We start from the raw sequence: 12,688 nt of genomic DNA, 5'->3' as shown, positions 1-12,688 counted from the left end.
AACAGCCAACACTGGATTGAGACTGGAGATTTCCTAATACAGCAAGGAACTGTGGTAAGTTGCTCAGGTTCATGTCTAGTCAGGCTAAGATCATCTTCAAGGACAGAGACTCCAAAACCACTCTGGGTCACCTGTCCTAGGTATTTGACAAAACTCGTCATAAAATAATTATGCTTAAAAGAAATTTTCTGTATTTCAACATGTGAACATACACACTGATAAGATTTTCCCTGAAGCCTTCTCTTCTCCAGGCTGAAGACCAGCTTTCTCAGACTCAACTCATTAGAGAGACACTCCCACACCTCAATAAACTTCAGCCATTTGCTTGACCTGCTGAAGTAAGTCCATGTCTCTCTCATACTGGGGAGCCCAGAACTGGACAAAGCTGCAGACGAGTCACTCCCCAGAGTAGAGAGGAAGGATCATGCTTTTGAGCTGCCACTAATGTTTTCCTAATACAACCCAGGAAGCCATTGGTGTCCTTTGCCTCAAGGGTACATTGCTACTCATGCTGAGCTTGGCATCCACCAGTACCTCCAAGGCCTTTTCTGCAAAAGTTGCTTTCCAGCAAGTCAGCACTGATACACACATCTATTCCTCCACAGAGGTAGAACCTCACAGGATTCCTGTCAGTCAATTTTTTCAGCCTTTTGTCTAATGCACACAGTTTGTCACAGAGGATGTTATGGGAGCCTGTGTCAAAAGCCTTACTAAAGTCAAGAAAAATGCCTCCATTGCTCTTCCCTGAGCCACCAGGCTAGTCCTCCTATCAGGTACATCAGGCATGATTTCACCTTCATAAACCCATGCTGACTACTCCTACTCACCTCCTTGTCCTTTAAGTGCTTGGAAACCATTTCCAGTATTATTTGGTCTGTTACTTGCCTGGGGACTAACAGAAGGCCAATCAGTTGTAATTCCCCAGATTTACCTCCTTGCACTTCTTGAAGATAGTGGTGACAATTGCAGGAATCTCCCTCACCTGCCATGACCTTTCAAAGATACTCAAAATGACATCACATCAGTATTAATCAGCTCATTCAGCACTTGTCAGTACATCCCACCAATTGCTGTGGGCTTGGGTATACTGCATGAAAGTGTTCCATATTCGGATCTTCATCCAGTTAGAGTAAGTCTTCATTGCTTCCAGCTTTACCACTGATCACAGAGGCCTCAAATTGCTGAAGGTGAGTTATATTAGCAAAGGCCAGGATAAAGGCAGTGAATACTTCAGTCATTTCCCCATCCTTCACCAAAGATTCTCCTGCTGCACTCAGCAGTGGATCCAAATTATTTTGTTATCTGTTTAGAAGTCCTTTCTGTTGCTCTTCATCTCACTTGACAAGATTCTGGGTGGGCTATGGCTTTCAAAATGTTATCCTTTAATGACCAGTGTATGCTTCCTGGATCACCTTTCCCTGCTTCCAGCCCTACATTTTTATACAGAAGTGGTTAAATCATGAAGAGACTCAGCCTCAATGCTTCTTCCATTTCAGTACCCCATCATGAGCAACATTTGGTTTCAAGAGACTCAAATTCCCAGGGGATTCCTGGGGGTACACCCCAGCAAGCTTTCTACAAACTTGAAAACCTAACTCCTAGTCACGGGAGCAGCAGTCATAAATATTTGAGTATGCTTGGCTGAAGCATTTCATACTTGACGATGACCTTCCTTGAACATGTTTTGAAGATACTTCCCAAACAATGTCTCATCTTTTCCTGTTCTCTATTTCCAGTAGTGATGAGATGGAAGTCCTGCAGAGCTAGAACCTATTTCAAGTTCCAAGTAGGGGGCTAAGCAGGAACAAGTATTAAACATGCTTTAGTGACCACTCTAAATCACAGGGTGCTCAATTTTCTATTTCTCCAGATCTTCTATTACAAAGACATTGCCTCTTCATCACAGCAGTTCATTAGCATTCACTTTGAACATGACTCCATAAGATATCACAGAATACTATCTGGTCATAGTAATTCAGGCTCCTAAATTGCATACCTGGCACTGATACAGACTTCTTGCTTTATATTGGACAGTCAAAGTCCTCCTTGTTCCATTCTTATTCCTCACTGATAAAGCAGAGGTTGAGGTATATGCACAATTTGCTCAACAAGGGAACACATCCAGAGGTTTAATGATTTTCTGAAGTATTTTGCAATTCTCCCTAGCAAGGAGTTTACAGGCTGCTGCTCTTCTCACTGAAACAAACACCATTTTCAGGATAATTAATTTTTAAAAAACTTATTTCCAAAAGTATGAAAGATACTGCACATTCAAGTAATTTATTAATCTGCAGTATTGCGTTAAACCATGGCTTTTTCCAGCAGTGGTTTCAAGAGCAGTTGGAAGGTCCAGGAAGTTAAAGACTGAAAGTAAACAGGTTTAGAGGAAAGAAGCTAAAGTCTGTGAAGAATTTCAGGTATCCAGACAGAAAAGCATTATTGGAAAATAAAATCAGCAGTAGCCAACTATTTTACATTAACCATGAGGTAAAAAACATTTGCATACATTTGAAAAGGCTTGTTTGTCCATTCCAATAGCATAACATCTTTAATAAGCTGAGGAGGATTAGCAAACAGCATTTTAACTTCTGAAGTCACTTAGGAAAGTAGACAAGGCTGAAGAGGTAACCAAGGGTGGCCTCTGCAAGAAGAGGCTGGAGCTGTCCATGCTGGACACAACTGCTTCCAAAGATCCACTGCAGGGCACAGCTGAGCCCCTCAGACAAGATCACAGAATCAACTAGGTTGGAAAAGACCTTTGAGATCATCAGGTCCAATATATGACCTAACACCACATTATCAACTATACCATGACACCTCAGGGAAAACATGCAACAAAAATCCAAACAATGCCTGGCAGTGAGGGGTAAGAAAAGTGTGAGAAACAGCCCTGTGCAGAACACCAAGGTCAGAGAAGATGGAGGTGAGGAAATGCTCCAGGCACCAGGGCAGAGACTTATTCACAGCCCCTGGGCTTCCATGGTGGATAAGGTAAAGTGACTGGTAGGCTGCCAAACACACCCCCAGCTGCTTTCTCTCCTCAACAGGATGGGGGAAAAAACTAAGATGCAATATCTTACTGGTCAAGATAAATAAGTAACCAGGAGAAGTAATGGTAAAAACTGGGACATGGTGCTGCCACAGAGGGGAACAACTGCAGGGAATCCTTTGTGGTTTTGAAGTGGTGAAGCACCAAGGGGTGTAGTAGGGTACATGTAAATTTTTTAACCTTTGTCAGTGTTGTAGTGACATTTTGATTTAAATATGGGGATTTACACACACACACACACCCCCCAATCCTTCAAAATGATGACAGTTCAATAAGTAAAGCAAAACTGCACATGCAAGTAAAGCAAAATAAGTAATTTATTTATTGCCTCCCATTAGCAGGCAGACATCCAGCCACTTCTTGGAAAGCAAGGCTTCAGCATGTATAAATAACTATTACATGGGAAGACAAACACCATCATGAATGTCTCTACTCACTTCTCCCCTCTTTTCCTGAGCTTTATTGCCAACCACATCACAGCACAGGAATATCCCTTTAGTCAGATCAGACCAGCTGTCCCAGTTATGGGACCTCCCAATGTCATGCAAACCCCCAAGCTTGCTGGCCTTGGGCAGGGGTTGGAGTGAGTGCTTTGATGCTGAGCGAGGACTACTGGGAAGAAAGCCATCTCCAACCTAGCCAGACCCATTATCATCTCCATCCCTAAATCCATGCTATTTTAATTTTTTATTATGGCCAGATCCCACATTACACAATACATTTATGTAATCTCTGATTATCTCATCCTTTCTTTTTGCCATTCCTGATATCCCTCCATACCAGCACATGTTTTCTGTACTTATACCATACACTTTGCACCCATCAATCAGAATGATATATCCTCATAACTAATATTCTCTGTCCTTTAACAGAGGCCAAAGTCAATTCTCCACACCACTGTAGCTGGCTAACGAACTGTTTCATTTAGACTTCAAAGCATAGAAAGGTCTTCACAAAGAACAAGCTGTACAAGTCACTGGTTTGAAAGACAGAATGCTAGAGAAAGTGAGCTAGTACACCTTGCTTTCAAGTGTACATGCACATAAAGGTATAAAATCTAAAGGTGGCATTCAGTCCTTCATAGAAGGAGTCTTTGCAACCACTGAATATGCCTTCATCTCACAGTGTTCTGCGAAATAAGTTTCTCTCAGGAAGCAGCACAAAACACACTCAGACTTTTCTGTCTGTATCTTCAAGAGGATGTTACCTTTGTTACTTTTATCTCAGTTTTCCAACTAAGCCATTATCACTGTTAGATAGCCTTCATAGACAGAGCTAAATTTACTAATAGTCACCACTATACAAGCAGCAAAGCCAGATGAGAGCAAAAAATATACAAACTAAACAGAACCTTTAAGAAGTCTGCTCTCTCATTTTCATCTTCTCCTGCTAAACAGAGATAAAGCATGTATCATACTAAGATCTGTTCCTAGTGTTATGTTACAGAGAACTGACTGCACCCACAGACATTTAACTCAGTCTTGTCCTTGCTAATACTGGGCAAGGAAAATAGGATTGGTTTCAAGCTGTGCCTACAAGGAAAGGCTCTTACCTGCATTAGCCCAGGGAAGATACCAGGGGCAGCTGACATTCACATAGGTGCCAGGCAATCCATCTGGCCAGCAGGCATAATCATCAAATGTTCTGTTGCAAAACTTGCCCTCTGCAGAAAGAGAGAAGGGAGGCTCATCCCACTGCCTTGTACTAATACAGCAAGAAGGAAAAGACCAAAGAGCAGCATATTAAAAGGAAATACAGACAACACGCATTTAAGCTCTGACATGGAATTATATGACATTTATTTATCCAGATGAGTGAGTTTATCTTCACACACAAAACTGTTTTTCAGGGAAGAACTAAGGAACAGATTAGGGTCTTACACTGAATCAATAGACAAGAAAGTACTAGATTAGTATTAATTTATCTATTTTTTTTACACCCTTACTTGTCACAGTTTAATTCAAAATTATTTTTGCTGTGAATGCTCAAGATAATTCCTCAGAATGGTGGATTCAAATTCAAGTTAATGCAGTTGGAAAGCCTATCCTAATATATAGGTCCACCAATGAAGTACCCACACACAACCATAACTTTGCATTACAGCTTAATCAACATGAAAATACTTCAGATTCATTAAACTGTCACTCTTAGAGGGCAGCACTCCACTGCTCAACAGAATAATGCAGCAGAGGGAGATGAATGTGTCCCTGCCATTGTCATCAGACACTGCTCTCACAGTGACATAATAATGCTGTTAAGACAAGGAATATTAACAGTTTTGAAATAATTCTTCACAGGCACAACTTTAGACACATCCTCAGCGTGTCACAAAAGCACTGAAGCAGAGGAGAGGCTGCATGGTGTCCAATTGTGAGCATTACTGACAAGTCACCACTTGTCCTCTAAACAACCACGATGCTGGCACATCACAGCTGCTGTTGGCACATTACAGCAGCTCAAACACTAAGACAAGCTACATTTTCCTTAAGTCACATGCTTTTTTTCCCCAAAGCCATTTCAGCATTTTACAAGGCTCAGAATAATTTATACCAACCCACAGACTCCTAGTTCAATGTGAACAGCACAGTTCCAGATTTCCTAGCACCATGGCCCCTAAAGAAGTTTCAGGTCTATTACATTGGTGGCTGTTTGATATGGTACAGCTACCACTTGCCACTGCATAACACTCTGGACCTAAGGACATCTTTACAATGAAATTGTTCCAAAATATGCTTCCACCGGCAGAGGGAAGAGTCCCACAGAGAGCAGGCAGGAGCAAATGGGATAAAGAAGCAATGGACCAGAAAGAAGTATATACAAGTTCATAATCACTCCCTTGCTACTGTTATAATGCATTTTAAAAATTAATACATCCTATCCCTACCAAATCAGCTTACCTGCCACAATGGGGGGTGTCTCATACAAGTATTTCTGGCACTGGAGCTGATACTCCTTCCATTTCTGCACAACCTCAGAAAGGGACCCATCTGAACTCTGAAAGAGAAGTCACAAGTCTCAGACATTGCAGGGATTTAAACTGTTGGGTTTTTCATGCAGAAAGAGTAGGTGAGTGTGAAAATGACTATGAAAAGCCAGAACAGCAATGCTTATCATAAAGGGTACAAGATGATGCTATGTATTTGCCTAATTTCAACCAAAAAAAAATTCCCCTTCTATTTGCACCACAAGGAAACAGAAACCCCTACAAATTTTATGGTGTCCTCACCAAAACCTACGCTAAGCTGGCCTTGCTCTCTTGAACATGCCCCTGTTGCATGATTTACTATCTCATGAAAAGACAGGGACAGCAGTACATCCTTTAGTAGAGGTTTTCTTTCCAACAGCAGTATTTCTGCTTTCCCATAAACAAAAGCAAGTTAATTCAACATATTCAGCGGATATTCTCTGAGCATTCTTCCAAAACATGGATGAAAGCTTTACCAGCCTCTTTTTTTTTTCTTTGATGAACAGCTTTCCCCCCTATCCTACATATTTTTCCTGCAACTGCAGAAAGATGTGGAGCCTCCTTTTTGGACTGTGGGTTCCACCATCAGCTACCCCAGGTAGTGAGGGGGCAGGGGAAAAGTATGTACAGACTTGATCTGAGGACAAAGGAAATCAGCTGTTATTAGAGTGGGCAGCTAACTCAGGGCTGGCTGCTCACTCAACCCTAGCAGATGTCCTACCTGGCTTACAGAGATCCAGCTTTACTCACTGCATTTGAGTAGAGACATTACTCCTTCTCCCCTCTCTTTGTATTTGTATAAACCAAGTTTAAATATCCGGATTAGGAGGCTGCAAGCAATGAACAATGCAGATAACTCAGCCTTCTTTTTCTAGAGAAAGCCCCATGCATGTCTCAGACATACAATCAACAGCGTGAACCTAATGGTACAACACTAATGCTGCTGAGTGGAAGGAAGTTCATTTAATCCCAGATGTCAATCAGTTTATTTAGTGAGGCATGAGGGTAAACAATCCTTGCAGTTTTACCCTCCCAGCTTCAATTGCTAATTTTTATTTTCCACTTGTGCTTCTAAACCTTTTCCAGATGGTTAGTATAAAACCAGAGTATAGGAAGAATTATTTTTAAATGAAGTAGTAATTTTAAAATTCTACTGCATTTCAGGAAAGTCAAACTGAATCCTGTCCACTACAACCAATATGACTAAAATTTAGACACCAATACAATCACCTTGGTGTAAAAGAAAATACCCCCTCAAGTCCTCTTCTTTTATATCCTTCCAATTAAAAACCCATTTGAAAAGAAACCAAGCACCACACGCCTAATGCTTCTGCCTGGATTAACCCACTACATTTAACTACAAATATGGTCTTGTACACGTGATGAAGAGTACAACATTTAGTAAATACCCGTGTTGTGTTTCAAGAGTAAGTACCTATTAACTTAACTTGTAGCTAGGGCCTCATGGCCATAATTTTAGAAGAATTTAGTTGGCTCCCCCTGAAGTCAAAACCAGCACAAGCCTGTGGATCTTGGAAACTCTGACCTTGTTTGCCTGATTTAAATCACCTTATCTATGCCAATAAATGTTGCAAAGTCTGTCTATTGTAAAACAAATGGATTCTACCGAATGGAAAAACAAACCTGTAGCATAGTGATCTATGCTCAACATACCTGAAGGGGAAAGAAAACATCACCTAAATGAGATCTACAGGTGTGTATAGAGAAACAATCAGCAACTAAAATTCCATTTACATATCCATGTCGGCTGAGTAATGATAGATGACCTGAATACAGGGAGAGGAACAGTTTGCAAACTTTCCCTCAGGCTGTCTTTACAAAGTGACTTTTAGGTTATATATCTTTTAGAATCAGAGAATCATTTAAAGGTCTTTGTTTTATAAGGGTGGTTAATTGAAGTTACACTAGATTGTTCCACTATCCTCTCAGCACCAGGTTAACACTCTAATAAAGGAATTTAAAGGAACATTTTCAGGATGAATTCTTAAATTATAATTCAGTACAATTTCAGAAGTTACTAAACTTCACACATCTTCCCAAAAAGTAACTATTGATCAAGCATGTTGATAACTACATGAAGTTAATCCTAACTTAGCTTTTAAAATTATTACAAGATACAGATGCATACAGAGTTTCACTTAGAAACAAGACTCTACCTGTTAGAATATCCTGACAATATATTAAAACTGTTTGCACTAAGAGAAGTAGCTCTTTTGGAATCAGGAAGCTTTAAAGTATTTTTTTTTAAATTAAGCTTTCATCTATCGCCTTCATGAATGCAGGAACAACCAGCTTTAAGTACAGCTTATCCCATAATTTAATGAAAAAAGTAAAAGCATTGTGTAATTACTGGTTTTTTTTGTAATGTGAGAAGACAACCCTCTGAATGAGATTAGCAAACTATAAGAGTGAAATAATGAGACATGCCTTTCTGTGGAGATGACCTATTTGGTACACAGTTTTCTATTATCTATAGTTTGTTGCAATAAGACAATCAAATATAAATTCTAAGACTACATAATATGTTCTCTCTATGCAACAGTTCGCTGTGATTCAGCTAAATACTGCTGTTTGTTACCAGACAAATGGACTTCAACTTGATTTTAATACATGCTATTTTTTATTTCTCAGAGCTTATGGCCCACACAAACAAGAATCAAAAGTTACACAGTGCCACAGATTTACCATGTGAGTAGTTCTTAAAATATGAGATCCTGTATTTTCTTGAGAAGTTATTTAAATCCTTCTTCAACAAAGCACTAAATGAAAGTATACAAGGCCAAAGTTCCTAGGTCAGTACCTAAAATCTAAAGCAAATGGGAAATGTTAAACTCAGAACTATGTTTTCATTGCTGAAAGCATGTAGTTGTGGTTTACTCAGGGGTTTTATTCCTGTTATATTCAACCATGAGTGGAAAAGCAGCAGCAGTTTTGCTCTGGTGAAAATATATCACAGAAGGATAGCACGAAGATGGAAACACAGCTGACTGGTTAAGGTGGAAAAGTCAAAAGGCATGAATGGATGAAAGACATTAAGGAAGTGAGTGACAGCACAGCCTAAGGAGCATGAAACAAATGAAGAAGCATTAGGACAGGGAAGAGGACAGAGACTGGGAGCCTCTGAGTGTATGCACACACTTAAGTGCAATTAATCTCCAGTGAGCACACTCTAAATTAGCACTTACAACAATCTGAAGTCAGAACTCCTTACAAATACTTAACACCTTCATAGAAAGCCCCTTTCTATGGCCATCGTTTGCCTTCATAGGCCCTGCTGTAAAAGTATGCATTTTAATAATTTATCAACATTTTTTAAACTATTCCTACTAAAACAAAAAGCAACATCCACACAGATGCAAGGTGATCAATTCCACAAAAGCAATATTCTAATACAGTGAAATCTGAGCACACAGTATAAAGTCTCCAGACAAAATGTACCACGAAATGGAATTAAAGTGGAAAGGAAATTTCTCAGAGTTTCAGAGGCAACTGGTAACCCCTGGGATTATCTTCTCTCTTCTCCCACCACCACATATAAGGTATCACATGCAACAGAATGAGAAATTCCTCCTTACATTTGTATTTCTTTTGTCTTAGCTTGTCTGTTTTTAGACAGGACTACTTATGCTACAACTTTTTCATGTTTTTAATATTTCAGGATAACAACCAAGACTTTGCCTTGCTGCTACAGGCTCACATGTAATTACAACCACTGGGACCTCCAAATTGCTAGTCTTAATAATCAAAGGCAAGTGTAAGGAACCTGGCATTGAACAATTTGGCATGGCCTAGGTATTCTTCCCTTGGATAGTAATGCTGGTTTATCTACCTCGTGAGGAGGACTCAGATTATATTTACTGCCTTTTAGCTCAAAACAGTGCTAGCGAGTTAATTTTAAACTTCAGTGCCCTTTTCAAAAAAAGCCCAATGAAACACATTATTCCAAAGCTATTTTGCTCAGGATCAGCACAGCAACTGAGTTCAAGACAGGCGAAGATTAGACATTACAAGCCTTATGCTCCTTCTGACTCTTAACATTCTTTCTGGTACAATACAGATTTATTGAATTATCACTTAGGTAAAGTCAGATGGAGATTTGCATCAACACACCAGAGCAGAGCTGGACAATCCCCACCCTGGCCTGACCAGTGATACTGTGCCTGATGAACCCCAGGACATGCTTGGCCCTCCTGGCTGCAAGGGCACTGCAGACTCATGTTCAGCTTGCTATCAACCAGGGCCGCCAGGTTCCTTTCTGGAAAGCAGTGCCTCTGCTTTCCAGCATCTCATTCCCCAGTCTGTCCCTGCATCCAGGGTTGCCCATTCCAAGTGCAAAATCCAGCACTTTCCCTTGCTGAAATACATATTTTGTGATTGTCCGGCCCTCTAATTTGTCAAGGTCTCTCTGCAGGACCTCTCTGACTTCAAGCGAGTCAACAGCTCCCCCCAGTTTTGCACTGTCTGCAAACTTCCTTAGTATCCCTTCCAGTCCTGTGTCCAAGTTGTTTATGAAGATGTTGAAGAGCATGGGGCCTAAGATAGAGCCCTGCAGAATCCCATTAGTGCCAGCTCCCCAACCAGATGCCAGCCCATTCCCTGTAACCCTTTGTGCCCAATTTGTGAACCAGTAGCTCACCCATTGCAGGATGTGTTTATCCAGTTGTGTTCTGGACATCTTGTCCAGAAGGATCCCATGAGAGACAGTATCCAAAGCTTTTTTAAAATGTACTGAATTGGGTATTAACAGAGTCCTTTGACTCACTGTTCACCACATGATAAAACAATCCTGTTGAGGATCAGTCCATCAAGTGCAATGCTTCTTGAAGACCCAAAGACATTCTGGAAGTGTGTTAGTGTGGGAGAAGGCATTATTGCTTAACCCTCACTCTCCCAAAGAGATGATATTCAACCCAATTTTATAACTTAGTTCAACTTCTGTGTGATAAGTTAATCTAAATCCATTATGTGCAACATCTCAGTCCAGTTATTCTCATTTAAGAGCTGAAGCTACACCAAAGGAGGAGAAAGTAAATCAAAAAATTATGTGTCTACTATAGATAGATCAAAAGAAGCATCATTAAAAGTACCCTTTTACAGAAAACATAAATTAGATCATACTTCAGGACTGACATTCCCTAGATTTCTGTATTTATCACATTCTCTTCCCACATTATGTTGCCCAGTGTCAAGTTTAATGTAGTCATTTGACATTATGCAACGCTAAGTGACCCTCTGAGATTAAGTCGTTACTCTCAGTCCCTTCTGTAGGGCTGCTTGACTGATCAGATGATATAATATTAATTATGCTTCCCAACTCAAATTTTACAAGATACTTTGCTAGTTGTTGGATCATTCTGTACAAATTCCTCACCCTTCAGAAAAAATAAACAGGATCAAAACAACTTATCTTTCAGAGGGAAGCCAGCTTCTAGGAGCTTTTCCTGTAAATGCTTCTGTTCCTTAGTTACTAATGAACCAATTATTTCAGAAGCTCAGGAGCACCAGAAAAAGAAACCTTTCAGCATTTTCCCTGCTAGTGAAAAGCAAAAAAATGAGTTCCCTCAAAAGGAGCTACTGAATTCAGGGGAAAATTCCCTGGTGACACCTGCCAGCTGTTCTTGCCCTCAGGCTGCAGCGGCTTAGTACTTATAAGTCCTTCAAGAAAAACAAAGTCTCAAGACTTTGATAAAGGCAAATCTTGAGAACAGTGTTCCACCATCTGTCCAAGCATGGAAAGCCCTCTTCTGTCACTGACTTAAAGTTCCATGACATCAAGCTTTTGAACTCAAAGCTGCAAGAGCAAGCTCTCATCAGACATTTACATATGATCAACACACAGAAAAAGACAATGCACTCTGTCTTCCTCTTCAGAGCTGCTCAGCCCAGATTTCTTTTTCTTTTGGTGGTGTTTGTTGCTGTTCTTTTTGTTTTCTTTAAACCTGTGGCTGAATCTCAGCATTCCTCTCTCTCTCAGCTGAAAATGTGTGCAGCTGACCACCGCACCACACGGTCCTTCTTCCTGGCCCTTCCCGCCTTCATGCCTTTTTCTTTTCTTTTACACACCTGCACAGCTTCAGAAGGAAGGTTTGGCTGAGTTCAATCCCACAGCATCTTATAATAGCACCTATAAAGGGCATTTATCACCACCAGTGGTCCCCATTCCCCTGTCCCACCCCCTCCATTCTTAAGACCTGTTCTTACTAGATTAAGGAAAAAAGAATAAGCACAGGAATCTCCTAAGGGTCTAGAAACGCAGAATGCTTCTGCACAGAATCTAAGATAAGGCACTTTAAAGAACAAAACCAAAACTGATTTGAGGCATGCTCCTATTTCTTACTACTTCTGCACAGGATGCTCCCAGTTCAGCTGACTGATTGTTCCACAGATCATTCCAAACACACGAACTGCCTGAGCAGTCAAGAGAGTTCAGCCCTAACCTCAAGGGTTTCCATTCCAGGACCAAACAGTCCAGGTCTGTCCTGGGATCTTTCATTTATGCTTTGAAAAGAATCAGTTTTCCTAATCCTGGAAATTTTGTTTTGACAAGGTGCATCTCAATGAGAAAAATATCTCTTGGCTCTGTAATTTTCTGGATCAAGACAAAATATTTGGCATTAAGAGACACATATGTCTAAGCAAACTTTTAAAGACTT

At 40.4% G+C, this 12,688-nt stretch overlaps 1 protein-coding gene across 1 annotated transcript in view; it reads right to left on the bottom strand.

Moving 5' to 3' along the window:
• Window positions 1-12,688, bottom strand: part of GLP1R (glucagon like peptide 1 receptor) — an 80,728-nt gene that overhangs the window by 46,819 nt on the left and 21,221 nt on the right. Inside the window, 2 exon segments of the mRNA XM_062489022.1 lie at window positions 4,602-4,712; window positions 5,947-6,043. Coding sequence (XP_062345006.1) covers window positions 4,602-4,712; window positions 5,947-6,043 — 208 coding nt within the window.

This window comes from Cinclus cinclus, chromosome 3, assembly GCF_963662255.1.
Source record: "Cinclus cinclus chromosome 3, bCinCin1.1, whole genome shotgun sequence".
Taxonomy (NCBI): domain Eukaryota; kingdom Metazoa; phylum Chordata; class Aves; order Passeriformes; family Cinclidae; genus Cinclus; species Cinclus cinclus.
The sequence above is the reverse complement of the archived record's forward strand: the minus strand, read 5'-3'. Positions and strand labels throughout refer to the sequence as shown.